This window comes from Poromitra crassiceps, assembly GCF_964638095.1.
Source record: "Poromitra crassiceps genome assembly, contig: HAP1_SCAFFOLD_1037, whole genome shotgun sequence".
In the NCBI taxonomy this organism is placed as follows: domain Eukaryota; kingdom Metazoa; phylum Chordata; class Actinopteri; order Beryciformes; family Melamphaidae; genus Poromitra; species Poromitra crassiceps.
The window spans coordinates 21,815-45,650 of record NW_028151373.1 but is presented as its reverse complement, the minus strand read 5'-3'; the positions used below and the strand labels follow the sequence as shown (position 1 = coordinate 45,650).

Here is a 23,836-nt window from a genome sequence, read left to right as displayed (position 1 = left end):
GCACCGTCTTTGGGCGGCAGCGCCTTCCGCTTTGCGTCAGCTTACGACTGGAACACTCTACAAAACACCCTCAAACTCACGGTCCTCTCATCGCTCACTGCTTTTTAAGCAAAACCTGCAACAGATTGTAATTGACTGTTGTACCTGTTGACCTCCTCCCAACCACACACATACCCCCATTCCCTCCTCTTCTCCCTTCACCCCCTCCCTCCCTCCCCCCTCCTCTTTCTCTCTCTTCCTCTCTCTCTTTTTCTGTCTCTCTCTCTCTCTCTCTCTCTCATATTGTTATTGTAGCCTGTGTTTGTATATAGTATGCTCCTATTACTACTGTAAGTTTTTACTTGTATTTATATAACCTTGTTTTTATTTCAGCCTCCCACCCCCTTCCCCCAAAAGGCCCTTGCTTTCCGTCAGGCTGCTTTTGTATATAAGAAATTGTTCTTACTTGCTTGCCTGGGTAAATAAAGGTTAAATAAATAAAAATAAAGATGCATGGAAGTTAAACATTGTTCATTTGCTACTATTGATTTTGTAATGATACAAAGCTGTATAATTAGCTATTACAAATACAACTATTACAAATAGTTGTATAATTCCAGTAACCGAGTTCAATAACCCATGGCCATGGGTTATCGGTTGCCATGGCAACTCTCTTACTAAGAGAGTAATAATAAGGCTTACCTCAAATGACAACATAGAAAAAAAAAATGGCGGAGACAGCTGTCAGATCCTTGTGAATCGATCTTCGCTTATAACTTTACAAATACTTCGCAGAAAATGATGTTTTGTACAAGAATAGATGCGGGCTAATGTCTTCTTTGCAAAAGAAAGGCTGTTAACCCCGCATTTAACCCCGTAACGTTAGTTGGTGTCGGGCTTTGCAGAAAGCATTCAGCTTCTCAGCAAGCGCTGAGAATGCAACGCTGCGCTCGAGCTGCCTGTCGGGGTTTCCAGAAAGCTCTCAGCTACTCAGCAAGCGCCAGGATTGGCCAATGTCAACTTCAGTCTCCAGAACGATCCAATCAAATCACCCGAATGTTCTTGCGGTCCCGCCTTACAGTAGTGTTTCAACTGACTCTATCAGAATGACATGCCAGTCGGAGTCGGACTTATAGTATTATTATTATTATTATATTATCATACTTGGAAACCGTTTTATAAAAGCAATATAGCACTCGAGCTGCGTGTGTTGTGGAATATATCCCCCTGCTCAGCAGTTATCCCACTCGGCCTGCGGCCTCGTGGGATAACAGCTGATCAGGGGGATATATTTGGCACAACACACTGGCTCTCATGCTATATTGCTTAAATATATATTGTATGTCTATTCATTGAAATAATGTAATGAAATGCCTCAAAAGTCATGGCTGCCACTCTCTCCCCTCATCTCTCTCTCTCCCTTCCTCTCTCTTTGCTTTCCCCGGACACTCTAAGAAGTCGACAGAACAGATGAAGAAAGTGCCGACCATCGTCCTGTCCGTGTCCTACAAGGGGGTCAAGTTCATCGATGCCACAAACAAGGTAACGCTCACACGCTGGGTCATTTCACACCTCCAGTAATACACAGAGAAGGCCAGCAGCGTCCAGAGGCAGCAGTATATAGCGCTGATGCCTGCTTCCACTGCAGCATATTGCAGACTGTATGGAGAAGAATCTGAAGAAGGTCTTAGGACCGAAACGTTATTCTTTTCTGTTAAATAAACTTTTTGCATTTGGAGACAGTGTGCGGGAGTTATTATTTTCTTTTGAGACTGAATGCTTTGAAATCATAAGGGGTGAAAAACGACAAAGAGTGTAAAAGAGGTCAAAACAGGCAATAACCAATATGGTTAAGATTAAGAAAAATCAATAATAATAAACCCACTAAATCCTTCATGGAATGCTTAGACTGTGGTTCTCCTCTCTCGTCTTATTCCTCTTTGTGTGTTTTAGTGAGCAGATCTCACACTAAACTGCTGCCTCTGTGGCAATATTTCGTGAAATCATTGTACTTTATGAAAACTGTGTCCCTAATATTTTGTACATTCAGGGTAGGTCTCCCTTAAAGTGGAGCTGAAAGGCCATTCGCACTGTATGCGAGTCCTTCTTGTGACATATTTCTAGTGAAACAGGGTCGAGAGGCGGGACATAGATACAGTCAGTCTGTGTGGGAACGCCCACAAAATGTTACTACGGCTGGCGTGCGAGTGGGGTAAAAAAACATCTCAATGGGCTGACTCACCAAAGGACGGTGCTGTGGCTCTACACTAACACTACAGGATTGGGGATTCTAGAGCAGGTACATAGACGTCTGTTCAGATGTGCGTTTACTGCGGTGGTTGAATCACCAATCGTGTCTGCCTGGGCTGGGCTAGCAGCTAAATGCTAACTATGGTGAATGGGGTGAATGGGAGGATTTACCCCCACCCTGACCATGCCCTCAGCCAGCTACCCCAGCGTCTATGACGAGACATTGACTTGAATTGAACCTATAGCATGGGGAGGAGTTTATTTGTTGAAAAGTGGGCGTGTCTGGGATGAGGGAGAAGAAAATAATAACAGGCCATATGGCTGACTTTTGATGTGAAGAAAACAAACAAAGAAATTAGATTTTTGTGATTTTCTTTTGGCACACATTGTTAAATAGGTGCACTCTATGACCAGGAATGTGATCTAAAATAGTTGAGTAATTTTTCATTTCAGCTCCACTTGAATCTATCTTCATCTCAGTTTATCTTCTGTCTAAATGTAGAAAGACTAGAGGGCAGGGACTGCTCACTCTCCTTACAATAGTAATCAATATGTCTTTTCATGGGATTAAAGACAAACAATATATTGTCCAGTATGACTAAAAGGGCATTACTCCCATTGTCTATCATATAATTATTCTTTGTTCTTACCTTGGGGAAATCAATTGCTCTACATTGATTTTTGACATGGTCAGCATTAGTCGGTTAGATATTTGTTATAATGCTTTCTTTTGATTTGTATTCCTTAAAGAACATTTTCACTGAACTAGAACAAAGTATACTGCAAGGTAGACTGAACGTACCAAATATTAAGAATACTTTGTCTTTTCATCAAGTACAACTGATGAGGTGAATCTACACCAATCACAGAGGTGGGATCGATCATGGAATCAAAGGTGGAATTGATGTGGATATCCATACAGGCACTAATTAGTAAACAGCGCACTGCTCCTGCGGCCCACAGAGTTGCATATAAAATGTAATAAAAAAAAATTCTACAAGCATGATTGATACATGTAGGGAGTAAATAGGTTGCATATTGCCACCAACACACACATGGGATCATAAATTAGACCTACTGATGATGTGATTAATCAGTGGTTATGGTTCACATATGGTTTAGGTGCCTAATGGCTATTACAGCTTGCTATATGTATGCCAAGCTGTGTGTAATGCCTCTGGCTCACTATATATAGGCCTAAAAACTCCCACTTTGATGGTATCAACATAGATATTACAAATCGGTGCGCATGGTTCACTAATCCGTGCGCACAATTTAGGAGTAAATTGTAAGAAAACCGTGCCCACTGATTTCCGCATACATTTTTATTTTTTTACAAGTGACCCTCGGCAGCTCCAGTGCAGTCATCCTTATTGCACTAGGTTTCTAGATTAACAATGATGTGTCATTCAGCACAGAAATGTGTCAACTATTAAATGGTGTGACGGTGCATCCTAGTGGCTCACCTGGTAGCATGCATACGACAGAGGCTTGGTCCTTTTTGTGCGGCCGCCGTGGGGGTTCGAATCCGACCCGAGGTCCTTTGCCGCATGTCATCCCCTCTCTCTCCCCACCTTTCCTGTCTGCCTAATGTCCTGTCTGAATAAAGGCAAAAATGGCCAACAAATAATCTAAATATAAAAAATAAAAAAATAATCATGTGATGGTGCAGTGTGCTGACTACCCCCCCACCCCCGCCCCCCCCCGCCCCCATCAGTCAAGACCATTTCGTGCTCAGAATGTTGTTTAGCTTTAAGCCCTGTAACCCTCGCTAAAACTTTCCTTCCTTTGATGTTCTTTAATCCACATCCTTTAACTGGGCTTTAATTAATGCAACACAAAGTTTGACTGTCCTCCAGTGACATTACCACATGACACATTCCAACTGACTGACTGCTAATAACTCTCAAACCAAAAATGTGCAACCGTTATTATGGTTTGGGGATGTGCGAGATGAGCTGCATAATAAAGCTGTGTGCATTTGTTTTGCCGAGAAGTGGCTCGCTAGAGATGATCAACAACAGTCTGCCTGAAATAAGCATCTCTCTTGGCACCCCTTATATTACTGTATCCATCTCCCTCTCTCTCCCTCTCCCCCTCTCTCTCTGTCTCTCTCTGTAGAACATCATAGCAGAGCATGAGATCCGTAACATCTCGTGTGCGGCTCAGGATCCGGAGGATTTGTCTACGTTTGCCTACATCACCAAAGACCTCAAGTCCAGTCACCACTACTGTCACGTCTTCACTGCCTTTGATGTGGTCAGTACTGTCAAACAATGTGTGTCTCTACTGTCACGTCTTCACTGCCTTTGATGTGGTCAGTACTGTCAAACAATGTGTGTCTCTACTGTCACGTCTTCACTGCCTTTGATGTGGTCAGTACTGTCAAACAATGTGTGTCTCTACTGTCACGTCTTCACTGCCTTTGATGTGGTCAGTACTGTCAAACAATGTGTGTCTCTACTGTCATGTCTTCACTGCCTTTGATGTGGTCAGTACTGTCAAACAATGTGTGTCTCTACTGTCACGTCTTCACTGCCTTTGATGTGGTCAGTACTGTCAAACAATGTGTGTCTCTACTAGGGATGTTCATCAATTATCGAAAATCGATAATTGATCGTTAAGGAATTGAATCGATCATGTGGAATTTTGATCGATTATTGTATTATTATTATTTTATTTTTTTATTTTTTTTGCGGACTAGGTTTGGGTGGAATTCGTTCCTCCTCGCCCCACTCTATTGCACAGACGTGAGGTGGAGCTTCATATAGTCTCTAGTTTTCTGGCTGGGCACGGGCCTTTGTGCCAACAAAACTGTTTTAAACATGGGGAATTCACACCGGCATGCGTCGGGGACACAAACAAACACACCCAGCGGTCTGCGGACCTCAGTGAGGCTCAGGCGTTTTGATTTGACTCTTGTGCTGTCAGCTAAGCTGGAAGACGCCGATTGCCTTACATCATGTAACCTGACATGTAACATGTTTGTTTACCTGGCCACAGCGCTAGTGTCTGATATTCTTACTACACAGCGGCATCGGCATTATAGCTGGCCGAGAACGCGCAACGTTATTACCAGACCAGAGTAAAATATATATATATATATATATATATATATATATATATATATATATATATATATTATTATTATTATTATTACGCTATCGATAATCGATAATTGATAATTGATTGTTCATTTTCCCGATTTTCGATTATGGAAATTGTTCAAAATGAACGTCCCTAGTCTCTACTGTCACGTCTTCACTGCCTTTGATGTGGTCACTACTGTCAAACAATGTGTGTCTCTACTTTCACGTCTTCACTGCCTTTGATGTCAGTACTGTCGAACAATGTGTGTCTCTACTGTCACGTCTTCACTGCCTTTGATGTGGTCAGTACTGCCAAACAATGTGTGTCTCTACTGTCACGTCTTCACTGCCTTTGATGTGGTCAGTACTGTCAAACAATGTGTGTCTCTACTGTCACGTCTTCACTGCCTTTGATGTGGTCAGTACTGTCAAACAATGTGTGTCTACTGTCACGTCTTCACTGCGTTTGATGTGGTCAGTACTGTCAAACAATGTGTGTCTACTGTCACGTCTTCACTGCCTTTGATGTGGTCGGGTACTGTCAAATAATGTGGGCTCTATCGTTGCAACGGCCTTAAAACAGCGCTTAGCGCCAGGCGCAGCGCAGATTAGTGGGCGTGGACCAGCGCACTCGATATTTTGGTGTCGGCGCTACACGCGGCCTTAAGCATTATAACCACGCCTTTTAAGCGTAAAACTATGCACAACCTGCTCATTGGAGAAGTGCAGTAAACGAATCACAAGCTTCCCTTTTAAGCTCCAATTCCACGGAGCGATCCAGTCCGGCTTCAGAAAAGCCGAGGCGCTCTGAGCTCCCCCCTCCCTCTTTCACCCCCGGCTGTCTCCATATATATTATTCCATATTATTATGCTTCTCAAACCAATCTCACTGCAGTTTAAATACTGCAAGCATGTAAATACGCTACACTATAGCAAGATCAAAGTGAAAAGAATGTTCTAAACGCATCGGCTAGAAAAATATAGCCTATCCCTATGTCATGATGAGATTAGATTGGTGAAAGTTTGTCCAGAATGATATCGTTTTCTCTCGCTACCCTTTCTTCTCCCCTGCTGCACAGGTAGGATGATGCACATAAATATAGCCTACATTATGTAAAGTCATTGCATAAATGTGTTTTTATTGTAAAAGTAAATGTGAAGTAAGCCAAGTCTTATTGGAGCGGACATCACAGTAGGACATCACAGTAGAACCGTGTTACGGCTGTCACTGATCTAAATCACGTTAAATCTGCGTCACGTTAAATCTGCGAGGGTTGTGTTTTGATTTCTATGTTTTATTTTGTCCAATATTGAAATGTTTTAGAATTGCATGTTGTGTTAACAGAAACATTATTTATATCTACCACTTAGCCTATTTAGGCTGATTTGGTTGCTATTTCTTGTTAGCCTCAATGCATGCTGGGAGATTTCACAAGTGGCTCAACAGCCTCTGAATGACAGGGGCTCAAAACTACGATATAACAACTTTTTTTCCATCGGTCTTTGTGCCTGTCTGACACGCGAGAGAGAGAGGGAGTGAGAGAGGGGGAGAGAGTGTGAGATCGGCAGAGGAGAGCTGTGCGTAAATACGCACAGTAATATCCGCGGCGCACTGAATAAGGCCTGGTTTAGCTAAGCGCTAAATTAACGCCAGGGGGGAAGATATCGTTAAATCGAAACGCCCATTCTGGCATATTCTGGCACTGCGCCACGCCTCTTCAGCATAAAGCGCATTTCGGGGCCTAAAACCATGATGCTATCTTCCTGAGGCAGGCACAAGGCGCATTTTTTTGCGTTTAATGCCAGTTTTAGCGCCTAAGGCCAGTGGGAAGATAGGGGGCTTTGTCTCTACTGTCACATCTTCACTGCCTTTGATGTGGTCAGTACTGTCAAACAATGTATGTCTCTATGCAAATGCAATATTTAATGTTCCTGTAATGCCACGTAGCATTATCCTGTGTGTGACTCTGTGTGTGTGTGTGTGTGTGTGTGTGTGTGTGTGTGTGTGTGTGTGTGTTGTGTGTGACTCTGTGTGTGTGTGTGTGTGTGTGTGTGTGTGTGTGTGTGTGTGCGTGCGTGCGTGTGACTGTGTGTTTGTGTGTGTGTGTGTGTGTGTGTGTGTGTGTGCATCTACTGTAAATGTGAATTACTCTGAAATTCTGTAGCATTACTGTGCCTGTAATGTGTTCATGCTGTACATGTAGTGTATCTCTGTGCATGTGTGTATCTAATGTCTGCATACAGTACACTAACAGGCAATGTACACAAGATGTGTTACGGCTGCGTTGCGGATCGCAAAACTGCCGGGTCGACTCTCGCCCATGTTAATAGATGGGTGATACATGCGGTACGGAAGAATTATGCACCTGTTCGACTTTTGTCGGGTCCCGCATCCGTCTGACAGATTACATGAGTGTGGGTCTGTTCGCAGCCGTACCGGAGCCGTACCGCATCTGTTCCGGAGCTGGTGGACATTAGCCATACGTGTGTATTCTCATGAGTTCACCCTACAGCATGAGCCACTTTGTTGAACCCTTGCCCGTCTGTCTTCCTCCTCTCTGTAGAATCTGGCGTATGAGATCATCCTGACGCTGGGCCAGGCCTTCGAGGTGGCCTACCAGCTGGCCCTGCAGGCCAGGAAGACGGGCCACGGCTCCTCCACGCTGCCCGAGAGCTTCGACAGCAAACCCAGCAAGCCAGTGCCCAAACCCCGCCTCAACATCCGCAAAGCTGTGAGCAACGCCGCCAAAACAGCTGCTGTACTGTGTTTTAAAGGGGAAAATCCATCCTAAATCCAAATTCACATCTGGAACTCCAGTGGTTCCACCATGCTCGGGAACCATCGATAGCATGAAAATAAAGCTTTTATTTTGAATGGCAATGGATAGTAAGTCCCTAGTGGACAAAGTGATAGCATTTTTACCAGCTGGTTCCTCTATATCTTAAAAATATTCAATGATGAACCTCTGGTATTGGTTCTCTTTCCAAAACGGATAAATATTATTTTCAAAATGAGCTCCGATTGTGTTTTCGGGTGGATTTCCTTAACCTCTGACCTCATCTTTCAGCTCTGGCTCCTTGAACTCAAGCATGGATGTTCATGAGCTGCTTCTAACGAACCCTAACCAGCATCTGTCACCTCCCTGTCCCACTGCCACTAGCCTCTGACTCACTCACAGTCTCTCCTTTATGTTGTTTGTTCTCATCCCACAACTCAATTCAGCTTGCTGGTGTTATTTTGGAGTGGTGCGTGTGTGCGTGTGTGTGTATGTGTGTGTGTATGTACGTGCGTGTGTGTGTGTGTGTGTGTGTGTATGTGTGTGTGTGTGTGTGTGTGTGTGTGTGTGTGTCTTGGCCTGGGCTGAGGATGTAGCAGAGGTGTAGATGATGATATGATCTGTAAAGGGTCCGTGCGGGGTACACACTGGACTGATTGATGAGAGCTGTTTGCATAGGGCTCCGGGGAGGCTTGCTCCTGTGCGCCTCACTACACGCGTGTGTGTGTGTGTGTCTGTCTGTGTGTGTGTGTGTGTGTGTGTGTGTGCGCATGTGTGTGCGCGCGCGCGTGTGTGTGTGTGTGCGCGCGCGTGTCTGTGTGCGTGTGTCTGTGCGTGTGTGTGTGCGTGCGTGTGTGTCTGTGTGCGTGTGTGTCTGTGCGTGTGTATGCGCGTGTGTCTGTGCGTGTGTGTGCGCGTGTGTGTGTGCGTGTGTGTGTGTGTGTGTGTGTGTGTGTGTGTGTCTGCGCGTGTGTGTGTGTGTCTGGGTGTGTGTGGAGGAGAAAAAGATAAGGAAACCCCAAGTGGTAGATTCCAACATACTGCAGTCTTGCATAAAGAATGCATTTATGGACATTTCAGTCAATGGAATCGTCATCAGAAATGCCGTAGTGTGCAGGAGGTTGTGGAGGTTGTGTGTAGTGTGCAGGAGGTTGTGGAGGTTGTGTGTAGTGTGCAGGAGGTTGTGTGTAGTGTGCAGGAGGTTGTGGAGGTTGTGTGTAGTGTGCAGGAGGTTGTGTGTAGTGTGCAGGAGGTTGTGGAGGTTGTGTGTAGTGTGCAGGAGGTTGTGTGTAGTGTGCAGGAGGTTGTGTGTAGTGTGCAGGAGGTTGTGGAGGTTGTGGAGGTTGTGTGTAGTGTGCAGGAGGTTGTGTGTAGTGTGCAGGAGGTTGTGGAGGTTGTGTGTAGTGTGCAGGAGGTTGTGTGTAGTGTGCAGGAGGTTGTGTGTAGTGTGCAGGAGGTTGTGGAGGTTGTGTGTAGTGTGCAGGAGGTTGTGTGTAGTGTGCAGGAGGTTGTGGAGGTTGTGTGTAGTGTGCAGGAGGTTGTGGAGGTTGTGTGTAGTGTGCAGGAGGTTGTGTGTAGTGTGCAGGAGGTTGTGGAGGTTGTGTGTTTGGCTTAGTAGTTTATTAGGATCCCCATTAGCTACAGCATTGAAGCAGCTATAGAGACAGTCCGCATGTCTGGGAACGCCCACAAAATGTTAAATGGCTGGCGCGCGAGTGGGGTAAAACCTCCGATATATCTCATGGGCTGACTCACCAAAAGACGGTGCTGCAGCTCTAAACTACTGTACATGTTTGGGGGTTCTAAAGCAGAACACAAGATGTCTGCTCAGATGTGCGTTTACTGCGGTGGTTAAATCCCCGATCGTGTCTGCCTGGGCTGGGCTATCAGCTAAATTCTAACTTTGCTGAATGGATAGAACGGGGGGATTTACCCCACCCTGACCCCGCCCCCAGGCTTACCCAGCGTCTATTGTGGGCGTACCTAGAGCCTGTATGGGCGTTCCCAGACATGCGGACTGTCTCTATAGTATTCTTCCTGCGGTCCACAAAACAGCCTTTACATATAGTGACAATGCAACCATTACACTTACATCATAACACATAACATATAATAATCAATCACCAATCATAATACTGTGCATAATACAGTATGGTCTGTTTCGCAGAAGTAGGCCATTCGATATATTAATCAAAATAATAATATGGTCCATTCCACACTAGTAGGCTACTCAATACAACAATCACATGATAATACAGTCCGTTTCACACTAGTATTAAATAAATAAAATACATGAAATGAGTCAGTTTCACACCCGTATTGCCAGTCACCAAGTCAGAACTGCATATCCACAAGACACATCAACACAATCAAACTTGCAGATTTATATTTTATCCAAACTTTGCCAGACTAGTCTTTACATCATATCAATCTCTCTAGTCACTGAAAAGATGCTGTTTTACTCACATTTGAATGAACTAGAAACAGATCGCACGCTATCCTGCCGTGCCTCGTCCTCGTCCTCCTTCCTCCCGTCCTCCTCCTTGCTCATTTCTACCATTCCTCATTGGTTCCCCTCGAGGTCTCGCAGACGCAGCTCGCGCATTCGCCCGCTACACGGGCTGAACCTCGTCGCTTCAACTGGCCTGCGCGTTTGCGCAATTGTGCATCACCGCCGCGCCGCGCTATTCTCTATCCAATTATAAGGTGGTGAGTTTAATTGTACCGATTTCTTGTGTGATATGTCTAGGGAGTCAATTCCATTCATGTAAAGCTCGGTCCATGCGTGCGTGCGTGTGTGCGTGCGTGCATGCGTGCGTATGTGTGTTGGTAAGCTCTTTACCTACAGAGTGAGAAATGGTCAATGACAAATAAAGCTTAAAAAAGTTATATTTACTGTAACCAGTCTTTTCAAAATGGATGTAATGCATTTTGAGTCCAGAAACAAATCTTATTTGTTAAATAGCATTTCAATGTATTGAAATAATTTTTTTGTCTGTGTGTGTTGAGTGTGTGTTCCATCTCTCCCCCAACCACAGCAAGTGGCAGCAACCTGTCAGCCTTTCATTCACCGCCGACGCCCGACACAGCTTTAAAATAGTCACGCCCAAACACTCCACTCACACTTCCCTCCTCCGTCGGCATGCATCGGAAGGCGCGACGGCGTTGAGTTTCGGCGGACGCTCCATTTGCCGGCTGCTATATCGGTGCGTCTGCAACCGAGTTAGAGAGTCGGGGAACATGCCAGTCTCGGTGGCTTCGGAGGAATGGTCACACGTTCTATAGTTAGAGCGAGCGAGGAGTGACACAGTGAGAAAAGAGAGAGAGAGAGTGTGTGTGTGTGTGTGTGTGTGTGTGTGTGTGTGTGTGTGTGTGTGTGTGTGTGTGTTCAAGGCTTGTGTGCGTGGTCATACGCCTACAGAGATGATGGACAATGGCATGTGTACGCACAATCTGCTGAGTCGGCTACCATTACATTGACCATTAATTGCCTTTTTCCTCTGTGTGTGTGCGTGTGTGTGTGTGTGTGTGTGTGTGTGTGTGCGTGTGTGTGTGTGTGTGTGTGTGTGTGTGTGTAGGTGTGTGTGTGCATGTGTGTGTATGTGTACGTGTGTACGTGTGTGTGTGTGTGTGTGTGTGTGTGTGCGTGCGCGTGCGTGTGTGTGTGTGCTTGTGTGTGTGTGTGTGTGGTGTAGTTAATGGCGTGTGGTGTGCAGCAGGGCATAGATACTGCAGGATTCACTTAATATTCTCGCCACCTGCCAGCCATAATCCTCATTCTGCAGCAGCTCTCCAGTCCCTGTGCTTTAAAATACTCCTCCCTCTCTGCCCACTAGATGTGTGTGTGTGTGTGTGTGTGTGTGTGTGTGTGTGTGTGTGTGTGTGTGTGTGTGTGTACGTGTGTGTGTGTACGTGTGTACGTGTGTGTGTGTATGTGTAGCCTATGTGTGTATGCGCAACTAGAGCTGCAACGATTAATCAATTAGTTGTCAACTATTAAATGAATTGCCAACTATTTTGATAATCGATCGAGTAATTTCTTTAAAGAAAAGTCACAATTCTCTGATTACAGCTTCTTAAATATGAATATTTTCTGGTTCCTTGACGTGCGCGTGCGTGCGTGCGCTGTGTCTCTGTCCTCTATAATCGGCATGGTGTGTTTTTGTCATTTGAGTGTAGCTCCATTACGCCATCCAAATGCAAGGCAACACCTGCTCATCTCAGTAAATCATTTGATCTACTAGTTTTTACATATTGACATTTTCTATCAAATCTCTGAGACAAGTAGCCTGGTATCTGGTATCCAGCCCCTAGGAATCGCAGTTGTCAGCACTCTTCGAATTTGCATGGCGACTCATAAGAGTTGACCCTTGACCCTTCACAACAACGACCAACATGGCAGCGCCAGGTGTGCCACCGGCAAAGGAATTGAATGATAGCAAGCTAAGATTTCGCGATTTCGTCAGTCCTTAAAAAACTCAATGGCATCGATGAATTAAAACAGAAACATTCTGTGTGTTTAAAAGCCTTTTTAAGAGGCCGAGATGTATTCACGGTGCTTCCGGCCATCTTTGCTAAGAGCTTAATTGATCATACAGGAAGTGGTGGATAGGCTTGCGTCCAGACTCTTATGAATCGCCAAATTCCAAGAGTGCTGAGAACTGTGATTCATAGGGGCTGGATAGCAGGCTATAAAACAGCTCAACCCTCACTGCAAACGAGGGGAATCATCTCCCCCCACTGGTAGAAGGTTCCACTTGTTTCAAGACAAGTCCCATTTGAAAAGTGAACCTGAGACTAGACTAAGTGAAGATGGCCCTTCTTGCAGTGTGCTGCCATGCACAGTAGCTGTGCCATGTTCATCTCGTGGTGAATGTTGTTGCCATACAGGCGTTGCTATGGTACATTGCTTAAATTCTGCTGTATTGTGGTAATGTAAGGCAGGACAGGGGTGTTGCTGCCATGTTGTTGCCGTGGTTTTGCTCTAGGTTTGGAGTGTTGTTGCCGTGGAGTGGCTTTGTCATGGCTGTGGTTTTGCCTCATTGCCGGCTTGTTGTGTTGCTGAGCAGGTGCCCTTTGACCTGTGTATGACCTCTGCCCCTGTAGGTCATGTCCCCCTCCAGCCGCTGGTCACTGGGCCACATTTACACGCCCCACCGGCCTCCTCTCCACCCTCCTCTTCCTCCCCCTCGACTCCTCCATCTTCCTCACAAAGCTCAGTCACAGGTCCTCCTCACCTTTCCTTCTCTCTTTCACCTGCTTTTCTTTTAGTCAAGGAGGAAGCTCTGCCTGTCTGTCTGTCTGTCTGTCTGTCTGTCTGTCTGTCTGTCTGTCTGTCTGTCTGTCTGTCTGTCTGTCTGTATGTCTGTCTGTCTGTCTGCCTGTCTGTCTGTCTGTCTGTCTGTCTGTCTGTCTGCCTGTCTGTCTGCCTGTCTGTCTGTCTGTCTGCCTGTCTGTCTGTCTGTCTGCCTGTCTGTCTGTCTGTCTGCCTGTCTGTCTGTCTGTCTGCCTGCCTGCCTGTCTGTCTGCCTGTCTGTCTGTCTGCCTGTCTGTCTGTCTGTCTGCCTGCCTGTCTGCCTGTCTGTCTGTCTGTCTGTCTGTCTGTCTGTCTGTCTGCCTGTCTGTCTGTCTGTCTGTCTGTTTACCTGTCTGCCTGTCTGTCTGTCTGTCTGTCTGTCTGTCTGTCTGTCTGCCTGTCTGCCTGTCTGTCTGTCTGCCTGTCTGTCTGTCTATCTGTCTTTCTGTCTGTCTGTCTGTCTGTCTGTCTGTCTGTCTGTCTGTCTGTCTTTCTGTCTGTCTTTCTGTCTGTCTGTCTGTCTGTCTGTCTGTCTGTCTGTCTGTCTGTCTGTATGTGTCACTCACCAGTTAGTATCGAGTGAGCAATGTGGCTATTTGAGGAACTACATGTTACAGCAGCTACAGACAGTCTTGCCAAGGCAAAGCACTCCACGTTCTCCATGGCTAATAGACTCAGTGCCCGCTTCAGACCTGCCTGTAATGCTGCGTAGTGATGCTTCCCTCAGTCGTTATGCGCTCCACTCTGCCCATTCAAACCCTGGAGTTCCACATGGGGATAATCTGCCTCCTGCAAGAGGCACACTTCAACTGTTTTGGACTCTGAATCAAGACAACCTATACAAATACCAGTGCTTTTGTATGCTAATAATTGCATAATAACTGTTGAGTCACAAAACTTGAAGCAATAACTAGCATCATTAAAGTTAACTCGGTGTGTAAGAAAAAAAGAAGAAGAAAATATATTTTTTTAATGCATAACCATCTCAGTCTATTAATTCCTTCATTGAATGCTTGGGATGAGCTTTTACGCATGGGCTGTTTCCTCTCTGCACTTATTGCTCTGTCCCACACACACACACACACACACACACACACACACACACACACACACACACACACACACACACACACACACACACACACACACACACACACACACACACACAGACACACACAAGTCAGTTACCTTTTTAAAGGACCATTAAAAGGGACAGCACGACCTGGTGCCAAGAAATTATTTAAATGTGCTGAATTGTTTTTGTCCATGGCTGCCTGTATTGCAGGTACGCTATAGAGATAACAGTGAAGCTATGATCAAAACAATCATTCTTCTCCATTCTCTAATTGTGTTAACTTCTTGTAAATGAAATCATGGTGACGCTGCTGGGGACCTCCTTGAACCCCCTCAGGTACCCCTAGTGGTCCCCAGACCCCACGTTGGGAACCAGTGCTCTAGGTAACATGCGTCCGATCTTCATGGCAAGAAGTTGGGCCAGCGTGTCGGAGATGTTGTGGGAATATCTCATCTGGCTGCATTCAATTTGTGATGTACTGTAGATGTGACTATGACTTCCATACAATGAGCACTGCAATTGAAGAGGTGCATGTAGGTGAGCTGAATACAAATGTTGTCATGAATGAACTCATAATACAGTATAAAGCCTATTTTTTTTATGTAGAAAAAATATCTTATTGGCAGAATCTGTGTGTGCCATCGCCAAAATCTGAAAATATTCATGGGCAGATTTTCCACCGTCAAGCCAAGGTTTGGAATACATCTGTGAAGTGGAGACGTGCCCAAAACCCACATCACGCACATGGCATAGTCCAAGTCTGAACAGAATGATCGCCATCCAAACAAGACTTGACTCAATCTGCACCAGCCCCATAGTGAGCAGTGGGTCACAGGTTCTCTACTAGGGCTGGGTATGGGTACTCAATAGCGAAATAGCCCAGTACCAAGTAGCATTGAAACTTCTTCAGTCAAACGATACCTGCATTCAATAATTTTGTACACAGATCTAGAAAAGAAAAGGTTTTGCTCACCACACATGTTCTTTGATTTAATGTGACGTGATTGTCCCACTACCGCAGCAGCTACAACCCGTACAGTCTGTGGGTAGTGAAGTGGAGTGTGGTGTATGTGATGGAGTTACAGTCTGTGGGTAGTGAAGTGGAGTGTGGTGTATGTGATGGAGTTACAGTCTGTGGGTAGTGAAGTGGAGTGTGGTGTATGTGATGGAGTTACAGTCTGTGGGTAGTGAAGTGGAGTGTGGTGTATGTGATGGAGTTACAGTCTGTGGGTAGTAAAGTGGAGTGTGGTGTATGTGATGGAGTTACAGTCTGTGGGTAGTAAAGTGGAGTGTGGTGTATGTGACGGAGTTACAGTCTGTGGGTAGTGAAGTGGAGTGTGGTGTATGTGACGGAGTTACAGTCTGTGGGTAGTGAAGTGGAGTGTGGTGTATGTGACGGAGTTACAGTCTGTGGGTAGTAAAGTGGAGTGTGGTGTATGTGACGGAGTTACAGTCTGTGGGTAGTGAAGTGGAGTGTGGTGTATGTGACGGAGTTACAGTCTGTGGGTAGTGAAGTGCAGTGTGGTGTATGTGACGGAGTTACAGTCTGTGGGTAGTGAAGTGGAGTGTGGTGTATGTGACGGAGTTGGCAGTTCAGCGTGCCGAGATGCCATCAAAACCAAAAAAGTGTGTGACTACAGTATACTACACAGTACACACCTCTTTTAGAACAAAATAACTTATCCAATGAAGTACAGTACTCTATTGGTATCGGTATCACTTTAAGGGTGCCGGTACTGCCGGTATTGGAACTGGTATTATCATGTTAAATGAGATTAGATATTGTGTGTGTGTGTTTGTGTTTGTGTTTGTGTGTTTGTGTTTGTGTTTGTGTGTGTGTGTGTGTGTGTGTGTGTGTGTGTGTGTGTGTGTGTGTGTGTGTGTGTGTGTGTGTGTGTGTGTGTGTGTGTGCGTGCGTGCGTGCGTGTGACAGCACAGAGGCAGAGCTGGATTAATATTAAAGCTAGATTGAAAGGTGTAGCTGCAGCAGTGTGTGGGGAGAAGATAAAGAGACACATGGCTCAACTGTAGCATGCTGCAAAACTCAGAGATTAACCCCGTTCACTGCAAACATGCGCCTGTGCGCGCACACACACACACACACACACACACACACACACACACACACAAGGTACGGTATAGCTACTGTATTGGACAGTCATTCATTGACACAATGTTTTCCCTAGACTAGCTCTTAACCCTAACCTTAACCATCACAATAAATGCCTAACCCTTACCCCGAACCCTAACCTAAACCCAATTCTAACCTAACCCTTCAAACCAAGTCCTCCTGACCTTCAAACAGCCCTTTGGAGGTGTGTGAGGAAGTGAGGACCGGCCATAATGTCCTCACTTCCCATGTGTAAGACTCAAATTGGTCCTCACTACAAGCACACACACACACACACACACACACACACACACACACACACACACACACACACACACACACACACAGACACACACACACACACACACACACACACACACACACACACACACACACACACACACACACACACACACAGAGGGTAGACGTGGAATGATACCTCACCATCGCCTGGCAGTATTGTTCATTTAACGTTCACTCCAATAAACCAAATTACTTTGAATTGTCAAATTGAGGGGGCGTCATAAAAAAGCAAGGAGAAAAGCATTCTTCCACTGTCAAATATTGCAGTGCTCACAGCTCCCCCCCCCCCCCCCTCCCCCAAATCATTTTTGAGCCAATCTGAAAATAAACCAGTAGATTGGAACAAAAGCACCCTCGGCAACAAGGCCCCGGCCGTTTGATTGGTTGCTGTGGGCTTATTTTTGAGAGCCATTATGCCGTTTGTCTCTCAGCCTTCCAGCCACAACAGCAACGAACACATTGGCAGTGGCAGACACTGCTCTACCATTGCTTGAGTTGTCAGGTGCAATAATGTAAATGGACAGGGATTTGTCTGGAGGGCATCGCTGCAGAGATGCAGCACATAATAACAGCACATAATATAGCAACAGCAATAACAGCACATAGTAACAGCACATAATAACAGCACATACTGTAGTAACAGCACATAACAGCACATAATAACAGCACATACTGTAGTAACAGGACATAATAACAGCGCATAACAGTACATACTGTAGTAACAGCACATAACAGCACACAGGACATAATAACAGCACATAACAGTACATACTGTAGTAACAGCAGCACATACTGTAGTAACAGCACATAACAGCACATATTAACAGCACATACTGTAGTAACAGGACATAATAACAGCACATAACAGTACATACTGTAGTAACAGCACATAATAACAGCACATACTGTAGTAGCAGGACATAATAACAGCACATAACAGTACATACTGTAGTAACAGCACATAATAACAGCACATACTGTAGTAACAGGACATAATAACAGCACATAACAGCACATACTGTAGTAACAGCACATAACAGCAGCATATACTGTAGTAACAGGACATAATAACAGCACATAACAGCACATACTGTAGTAACAGCACATAACAGCACATACTGTAGTAACAGCACATAACAGCACATACTGTAGTAACAGCACATAACAGCACATAATAACAGCACATAATAACAGTACATACTGTAGTAACAGGACATTATAACAGCACATAACAGTACATACTGTAGTAACAGGTCATTATAACAGCACGTAACAGTACATACTGTAGTAACAGCACATACTGTAGTAACAGGACATAATAACAGCACATAACAGTACATACTGTAGTAACAGCACATAATAACAGCACATAATAACAGTACATACTGTAGTAACAGCACATAATAACAGTACATACTGTAGTAACAGCACATAATAACAGCACATACTGTAGTAACAGGACATAATAACAGCACATCACAGCACATACTGTAGTAACAGGACATAATAACAGCACATACTGTAGTAACAGCACATAACAGCAGCATATACTGTAGTAACAGGACATAATAACAGCACATAACAGCACATACTGTAGTAACAGCACATAACAGCACACAGGACATAATAACAGCACATAACAACACATACTGTAGTAACAGCACATAACAGCACATAATAACAGCACATACTGTAGTAACAGCACATAACAGCACATACTAGCACATACTGTAGTAACAGGACATAATAACAGCACATAACAGTACATACTGTAGTAACGGCACATAACAGCACATAATAACAGCACATACTGTAGTAACAGGACATAATAACAGCACATAACAGTACATACTGTAGTAACAGCACATAATAACAGCACATACTGTAGTAACAGGACATAATAACAGCACATAACAGTACATACTGTAGTAACAGCACATAATAACAGCACATACTGTAGTAACAGGACATAATAACAGCACATAACAGTACATACTGTAGTAACAGCACATAACAGCACATAGTAACAACACATAATAATAGCACATAATAACACATGGTACAGGTGCAGCAGGGTTTTGGATATAGTGAAAGTGACAGTGCAGACTATACTTGTGCATGCACTAGGGGTGTAACGGTTCACAAAATTCACGGTTCGGTTCACTTCAATTTGACACAGTGGTGTCATGAACAGCTCAATACCTTTTCGATACAGCAAAAAAGAATAAATGCCAGATACATTTTTTTTCAATTTACTTTTGTCTTTTTCGTCTCTCCTTTTAGTTGACCATGATGTCTTTGTAGAAGACGTGCACTGTTCAGCATTGAAAGATTTGTTCGGTTTGCAATGCGTATTGAGCCTAAAGCCTCGTACCTAACGGTTCAATAGGAATATGCATGTTGTTACACCTCTAGCATCCACACATTTAATCATCTGTAGATATGGAGAAGGAATAGGTTTGTTTTTGTGGCAGACTGTGTGCCTCTGTGTCCATATTCTCTGTTCTGCTTTCTGTTCACACCTGAGCCTCATCACGCTCTCACACTTTCTCTCTTACATTACTGAGCTTTTAAATCAACAGTACAGCTCAATCTCTATCTCTCTCTCTCTCTTTCCTCTCTCCACCAACAACGTTTTCAGTGATTTTATTGGAAACTCTATTAGATACAATGTCACCCCAGCGGTATATGAAATGTCAATTTTCGAAACCAGCAAGCAGCCGATTATATATTCCAACTGTGTCGACATGATGGATTATTTGGTTTGAATACATGCACCATACAATAGTACATAATCACATACTTACTATTTATTGTATTGTGCATTGTATTGTATATAATCATATCTGTCATACGGCATAACATTTTAAAATTGAGAACATACAGTTATACTGATCATTTCAATCATTTCTCTTCATTTCCTCTGTCTCTATGTCTCTCTCTCTTTGTTTCCTCTGTCTTTCTCTCCTCCCCCCTCTCTCTTCATTTCCTCTCTCTCTCCTCCCCCTCTCTCTCTTCATTTCCTCTCTCTCTCCTCCCCCCTCTCTCTTCATTTCCTCTCTCTCTCCTCCCCCCTCTCTCTTCATTTCCTCTCTCTCTCCTCCCCCTCTCTCTCTTCATTTCCTCTTTCTCTCCTCCCCCCTCTCTCTTCATTTCCTCTCTCTCTCCTCCCCCTCTCTCTCTTCATTTCCTCTCTCTCTCCTCCCCCTCTCTCTCTTCATTTCATCTGTCTCTCTCTCCTCGCCTCTCTCTCTCTCTCTCTCTGTCTCAGATGGAACAGCCGTCCATGGACCAGAAGGGCCACGCCAACGTGCCGTGGATTGTGGAGCCGGGTCAGGAGGCCAAGAGAGGAGTCAACACCAAGTACGAGACCACTATTTTCTAACATACACCCGCCTTGTCCACTCCTGTGTGTGTGTGCCTTTCAGAGGTCGCCCTCCCCGGGCCCCGGGCCCCGCCCCGGAGTTTGGGCATGAGCGAGCGCGTCGCCTCACCGGCCCGAAAACTCTAAAGAAAAAAACCATCCCGCCCCGCCCGCCGTTAGCCCGAGCCTGTCCACTGCATGATGACGTTTGGCGCTGCGCTGCGCTGTCTCTCTCTCTCTCTCTCTCTCTCTCTCTCTCTCTCTCTCTCTCTCTTTCTTTTCTCTCCCTTTCTTTCCCTTTGTCTCTCTCTCTCTTTCGTCCGTGCTCTCCCTCTCTCTTGCCCTGGCCCCCTCCTCCCGCCTGCAGTGCTGGCGCATGACTTTTGACCTCCCGGGGCCGCGGTGCACTTCTCTGTTTCCACCTGTAGGGAGCACGCTCAGCTCCGTTTGTCGGTCAGCCAGTCGGTTGTGCCGCTGTCAGCTTCTGTTTTTCCTTTTCTTTTCTTTTCTCCTGTTGAGGGGTGCAACCGTTTGGCTTTCTCTCTCCTCCTTTTTTTCTCTCCTCCATCCCTCGCTTTTCCTCTTCATTTCTGCCTCTTTGTCCAACTCCCCCTGACAACCTGAATGAGATTTGGAACCAGTATGCTGCTAAGAGCTCCATCCTTACCAGTGATCTTGTTTTGTCTGTTGAGCTCAGTCTGGGGGCCACATTGAGGAGGGAAGTTGTCCAAACATGGCAAAGGAAAGATTTATTTATTTTTTTTATTAAAGAGGAGAGCAGAATGATGGGAGATGTGATGTAGCAAAATCTTACTTTGAGTCAAACTGGTTGATCTAACAGGCTACTATCATGTATCTCAACTTTTTGATTCTTTATATCAAATTATTCTTTGGAGGTATTGACAAACTTTGCAGTTTCTTTGGCAAACTGTATTTGAGACAACATGACCTGTGACACAGGAACATGTGTTTAAACACTTGAGAATTGATTTTAAACATATAGATTTTTTTTCTGGATATTTTCTTCTGGCCGTTAAGCTTATTTTATTTGAAAAAAAGAAAAGAAAAAATACTTGTATGTAAAAGATTTAGCGTGTGGATTGTGAGACGCATGGTGGCCATTTTGGATTTGCTGAGCAGGGGGGCCGGTGGAGAGGCGGGGTTTGAGGGCTCTCTGGATAAGTGATGTCATCTCCTTCGCAGGGCAATGCCGGACGCTCATGTCTATTACTGTGGAATGCAAAGAATGTAGCCAGCCCTAAACACGGACCTTATCACACACACAATGCAAAAAGGACTACAATGGACCCTGTTGCTCACACAAGGACTACAAACATGGACGTTGAAACACAGTGTTTAAGGTTGACTACACAATTTTGACATCTATCATCCACATAAGTGATAACATCGGACCAATAGACTACTACTCAAACTACACTTTCTCTTACACACACCCCTGCACACACTAAAAGGACTGCATCTTGACAGCCGGCGGTCTGCTCTGAATGTACACTTATTTGAAAGCAGCCTCAACTTTCTGCAGCCACAGCAGGATCTGTTATATGCGTCCAGCTGGGAGGCTTGACCTTTGAACTCTAAACTTTTGGGAGGTCACAGCGTCTCTGTGGACACCGGGGTGCAGTCGCTGGGCATCTGTTGCTAACACACGACGGGTATCTGGCCCAGCTCCCGAAAAGCACCACTGGGCGCGTCCGTGTCGGGACGGGCATGGGTTCAAGGACTTCTGGTTTGCTCTTTTTGGTCTTTCTTTTGTTTTCTTTATGGTCAAAAAATAATATGGAGATATATATAATATGGAGAGATATATGCACAAGCAAAGAAATGTGATCAGACTAGCCGCAATGTGCTCAAGATGCAATGGGTGTCCTGTGACTCCGTCACGGCGGATGGTGGACCTATGTGAATGAAACCGCATCCGGCATTAAAAAAAAGTATTCTATTCGTATTGCCCGACATTTTAATGTTTAATATGAGAGTATTATATTACCATGATGATTATGATTATTCTTGTGCAATTCTTGTCTACTGTTGTCTTAATGTTACATTATTTTTCTATGATATGCTGAGATGAAAACCTTGGGCTTGAGAATGATGGCCATCCTTTAAAAAAAATCTGAAAATATACGAGCATAGTTCTATACAGGGAGTGAATGTTGCAGTTGGCTAGCTAACTCTTGTCAGGTCGACCCTCCATCGTTTCTCACGGGACTGTACTCTTATCTTACTAGCAGATGTACTATTTTAAACGCAGTATTACTGTATTGTTTGGATGAGACATTATCCAACTATAAAATGTACATAGATATTTTGCCAACTCATTGTTCATACATGTAATGTAGTCAAAGGAAAGGAAAGAGGATTTGCAGTATATGGCACTGGAGACAAGGTACCAAAATAAAAGGTTGGAGGTGAAAAACAAAGTGTTAGATTGTAGAGATTGTATTTTGGGTGAAAAGTGCAAAGGGTTTATTTGATGACATCACTGCTGACTAACTAATGTACATAGGCTTGGGCTTCCAGCACACAGATTTTTGTAATTTTGGCCATTATTTATATCCTTGTAAAGCACATGGAATAAAACATGACTTGTACAACCATTATTCATCCTTCGGGTGTGGTTATCAGAAGTTATTTCCTTTTCCCAACTGTTACATAAAACATACAATACCCAGAGGTCTTCTGCAGTAGTGTGAGACTACCATATATTAGGGAATCTTCTGCTCTGTGAAAGTCAGAGGTTCCTGGATCACTTCTGATTTACATACTTTAAAATATATCCTCAAAAACGTAAAAGAAAAAAAGAAAAAGAAAATCAAAAAAGTAGTCCATCAAAAGCACAAAGACCTCTGGGTCACAGTTAATAGAAACGCATTTGCAATTAATTTAACAGCAAGTTCATGTTTGACGTCATATTTTGTTAATTTGCAACTTCATTTTTGATATCACATGTTGTTATTGTTGACTATTGTTAATGCTTGTATGTTATTGGACTTTCAGCCTCAGGAAAGGTTTCAGAAAATGTTATTAAAGGGCTGTCGCCTCACAGCTAGAAGGTCCTGGGTTCGATTCCCACCTGGGACTCTGTGAGCGCTGAAGGAGTGCGTGCCCATTCGCATGTCCTCGCGTGCCCGCTGCACGGGTGGGGTCATCAAAAGGGCCTTTCTGTGTGGAGTTTGCATGTTCTCCCCGTGCCCCCTGGGGGTTTCCTTCATATAGGAACCCCACACCAAAACATGCAATATCCTGGTTGCTGATGTGGTGCCTCCTCTGGTCGTTAGGGGCGCCTGTTCGGAGGGAGGGGAACTCATTGGAATAGCGTGATCCTCCCACGTGCTATGTCCTACCGGTGAAGCTTCCCCTGTCAGGTGAAAAGAAGCGGCTGGTTAACTGCCCATGTCTCGGAGGAAGCATGAAGCCAGTTTCGGCTCTCCCCAGATCGGCAGAGGGTGGAGCAGCAACCAGGATAAATAAATTAAAATTAGCACTAATGGGGGAGGGGGGGGGGGGCTGCATTCATACAACATTCAAGGATAATCCCACCAGAAAATTGTTTTACATTCTTAACTATTATG

General features: G+C 44.7%; 1 protein-coding gene across 1 annotated transcript; it reads left to right on the top strand.

The window, feature by feature from the left end:
- Positions 1 to 1,442: 1,442 nt before the first annotated feature.
- On the top strand, positions 1,443 to 22,854 carry LOC310771687 (ankyrin repeat and sterile alpha motif domain-containing protein 1B-like). The gene is made up of 5 exons (XM_083664235.1): positions 1,443 to 1,521; positions 4,351 to 4,488; positions 7,883 to 8,050; positions 20,151 to 20,242; positions 21,447 to 22,854. The coding sequence occupies exons 1-5, from the start codon at positions 1,450 to 1,452 to the stop codon at positions 21,493 to 21,495; spliced, it is 519 nt and encodes a 172-aa protein (XP_083520361.1). The 5' UTR covers positions 1,443 to 1,449; the 3' UTR covers positions 21,496 to 22,854.
- The last annotated feature ends 982 nt before the right edge of the window (positions 22,855 to 23,836 follow it).